General features: G+C 33.3%; 1 protein-coding gene across 1 annotated transcript; it reads left to right on the top strand.

Moving 5' to 3' along the window:
• The first annotated feature begins 941 nt into the window (after nucleotides 1-941).
• LOC145044267 (transcription elongation factor SPT4 homolog 1-like) lies at nucleotides 942-3,056 on the top strand. Its single transcript, XM_078993149.1, has 5 exons — nucleotides 942-1,121; nucleotides 1,317-1,408; nucleotides 1,844-1,899; nucleotides 2,062-2,123; nucleotides 2,736-3,056. The coding sequence occupies exons 1-5, from the start codon at nucleotides 1,035-1,037 to the stop codon at nucleotides 2,784-2,786; spliced, it is 348 nt and encodes a 115-aa protein (XP_078849275.1). The 5' UTR covers nucleotides 942-1,034; the 3' UTR covers nucleotides 2,787-3,056.
• The last annotated feature ends 293 nt before the right edge of the window (nucleotides 3,057-3,349 follow it).

Raw genomic sequence — 3,349 nt, 5'->3', positions numbered from 1 at the left:
CGTGAGGCTATCATCAAAGAAGACATGACAGCTCTCAACATTTTGACTAGGATATTCACTTGTGGCTTTTCTTGCTTTGTTTGACCTGATTATATATTGAATCTTCATTTTACTTATTTTTCCATTCAAAGTTCAGGTAAGTTTTTCTTGAGGGAAGGTCTGCTGGATAGTGGTGGCTTAATAAGATTAGTAAAACCATGGATGAAGGTTCCACTTTTCATTGTGTTGGTTCTTGACAGTTGACATGCATACTTATTGGAGTATGTTGATTAACATTTTCAGTTGTTATTTTCCTATTTCTTTGGCTCTTTTGTAAATGATGAAAATCCAAAAAAAATATATTCCAGAAGGGTAAAAGGGTTAAGTGAGAAAAATGGCTGATTAGTTGGAGAAGTGAGAATATAAGAATAAATAGAGCATGGGGATTTTGTTAGTGGTCATTCTGTTATTTTGTGTGCATGATTGTGCTGGCTCCACACTCATGTGTGTGTGAGAGAGGGACGTTTTCCCTGATTATGTTCGTTTTTTTGCATTTGGTTATCAAGACATTCCTTCCTCCATTGTTATCGTGCCTCATTCACTGTTCCATTGCTACATCCCTAATTTGTTAATCCTTATCAGATAGTTTTATTAATTTAGTGATATAGAATTGGTATCTGCTTAAGAAAAGTAGTTGGTTATTACAATAGTAGAAGAGTTCCTGTTTATCTTGCAATAGAACATATTTGATTATTATACATTTGTAAATGGACGAATATACTATACACCTTCCGATCCCCGCAACGCGGGTAAACCTTTCTAGTTGGAGATTAAAGATGCTCTAGTTTATTGTTTTTTGATTTATAACATATCTTATTCTCATGAAAAAAAAAGAGAGAAAAAAAAGAGAGACAATAGAGGGTCCGACTGTAGTACTTAAAAAAAAAAAAAAAAAAAAAAAAAAAAAGCAAGAATTTGAATGTCCGATATTTAGAGAGCCGGCGAGTTCGTAGAAGTCGAGTTTCGAGAAAGTGCCGGGCAAAGAGAGGTAAACGATGACGAACGCCGCGCAAATTCCGACGAGCTTCGGCCATGAACTTCGAGCGTGTCTGCGTTGCCGCCTAGTGAAGACGTACGATCAGGTTCGCTACGCATTTCCCCTAACATCGTTGATCTAGTAGCCCTAAAATTCCAACTAGGGTTTTGTATTACCGACTTTGGTTTTGTTTTGAGGTCAAGCTAATCTAGGTTTTGGTTTCTAGTTTGTAATTTTGCTGTTTGTTTATGAATTTGTTGTTTGCTGCTTACTTGAGCCGTTTGGATGTTTTGAGTTGTAGTTTCGAGAATCAGGATGTGAGAACTGTAGTTTCTTCAAGATGGAGGAGGATCATGAACGTGTCGCGGATTGCACTACCCCTAATTTTACCGGGTAAAGATTTACAGTGATACGATGTTTCTTAGAATGCTATAAACATTTTGTCTGGGACTGTGGATTTAGGTAGAGAAGATACATCTGTTTTAAAACATGATACATTATACATTATATCTGTTTGACTTGTGCAAACATCAATTAATTGGGAAAGGAAGAAATTGAACGCCATAGCTGACACAGATCCAATAAAGCTTGTTGTTTTCAGATAATTTAGCATACAATGTTTTCTTTATGTATGTTATATGTGTTTATGCTTCTCTGTTGGGAATGGGGTTAGCAAAAGATACAATGAAATGATATGTGGTGGCACTGTCACAAGACCATTGACATTGTTTGATTATGTTAAATTACTAGATTGTAGCTCTAGAGTAGATGGAGACTAATTAATGGTTTTTGTTACTAAATGTAAATGTTCCCTCCCTTTTGCTGTAGGATTATCTCGGTAATGGATCCTGCCAGAAGTTGGGCTGCTAGGTGGCTACGAATTGGTATTCACTTAATCCCATTCCAATCCATACACATACACTTGTCACTTGTGGTGTTAAATGTCCATGGCAATAGCCAATAGCATGGGTTTTTGTTAATAAATGTTTCCCTTTATAACTATCTATTTTCTTGACTTTTATTGACCTGGGATTTCTGGTTTGCAGGCAAATATGTTCCTGGTTGCTACACACTTGCAGTCTCAGAAGCCCTATCGGAGGATCTGCAGGTTCTTGGCTTTTACCAAATCCAAAATATATTATTATTGCATGCAAGAAATATCAATGTACTTTCATTGATTTGTTTCTTATAACATCCTACTTTCATTTTACTTTGAAAAATCTGCTATCATCTAAAGACAAAGCAATATTTTGCACTGCTATAATTGTATAAAAGTGACAAATAAGAAAAAAAAACTGTAATTCCTTGATTAGTAGATAACACATTGAAATTACAATGCTGAAACATAAAGGCTTACGATGCACGAATATCCAAAGTAGATGGCTATATGTTGCATTTCGTCTGAACCAAAATCATATGTATAAATAACAACATACCTCCATTGATTTGTTTATTTTTACATCCTACTTCCTATTACCAACTACATTACTGTTCTTTAAAAAACCAGCCTCATGAAAACCTTATATTCCTTCTATGCTTGCTACAAATAAAATTGGATGGAGTATTCAGTATAATGTTCTAATAAGAAAAATAATTCAAAGTACAATGTTATATTGAGCAAAATTCATAAAGTTTTTTTTTTGAAGGTAGGATGTTGATGCTATTTCTTGCTCTATGGCCCATACACATACATAACTATTTGGTGTTGTTTTTTTTCCAGGCTCTATGTGAGGAAGAGCGGGTGCAATATCATCCACCAAAACGCGTATAATATATATATATATATATATATATATATATATATATATATATAAGTTGAATTCATAGTTGTAACTGTTTGGTATAAAAAACTAGAAGACTTAGACTTACTTTTTGTTGTATGGGAGGTTTTTGATTCATTAAGATTCTGGCTTCTCCGTATTTGTCTTTTTTTTTTTTTTTTTCATGTATATATTTCTCAATGGGTTGGTTATACCATCCAAGAAAATTATCATTTTATTATTATTTTATTTGGTGTTATAGTAATGACAAATTTGTTGTATTTGGTTTTAAATACTTAGAAAAATAGTTAAATAAGAAAAAAAAATTACATTAATGGTCCATGTGCTTGGCAAAACATACCAAGTTTGATCCTTGCAATGGATTTATTGCAAAGAACGTCCTTATGTTTGAAATTCTTTACACTAAGGGTTCTTATGACTAACTTTGTTACATTTATCACTATTTTTTTTTAATGGTTGCAATTAAATGACAAAATTACATAAATGGTCTTTGTGTCTTACAAAAATTGAATGAATGGTCATTTTTCGCTCATACTCATACCATCATTTTTCA

The sequence above is a fragment of the Lactuca saligna genome, chromosome 1, assembly GCF_052625555.1.
Source record: "Lactuca saligna cultivar CGN05327 chromosome 1, ASM5262555v1, whole genome shotgun sequence".
NCBI lineage: Eukaryota > Viridiplantae > Streptophyta > Magnoliopsida > Asterales > Asteraceae > Lactuca > Lactuca saligna.
This window is presented reverse-complemented; position numbering and strand designations above follow the sequence as displayed.

Excerpts from the sequence above, each read along its gene's own strand:
- LOC145044267 (XM_078993149.1), top strand. The coding sequence starts at position 1,035 with ATGACGAACGCCGCGCAAATTCCGACGAGCTTCGGCCATGAACTTCGA. Across the intron at positions 1,900-2,061 it reads TGCTAGGTGGCTACGAATTG|GCAAATATGTTCCTGGTTGC; the intron begins GTATTCACTTAA and ends TCTGGTTTGCAG. Across the intron at positions 2,124-2,735 it reads CCCTATCGGAGGATCTGCAG|GCTCTATGTGAGGAAGAGCG; the intron begins GTTCTTGGCTTT and ends TTTTTTTTCCAG.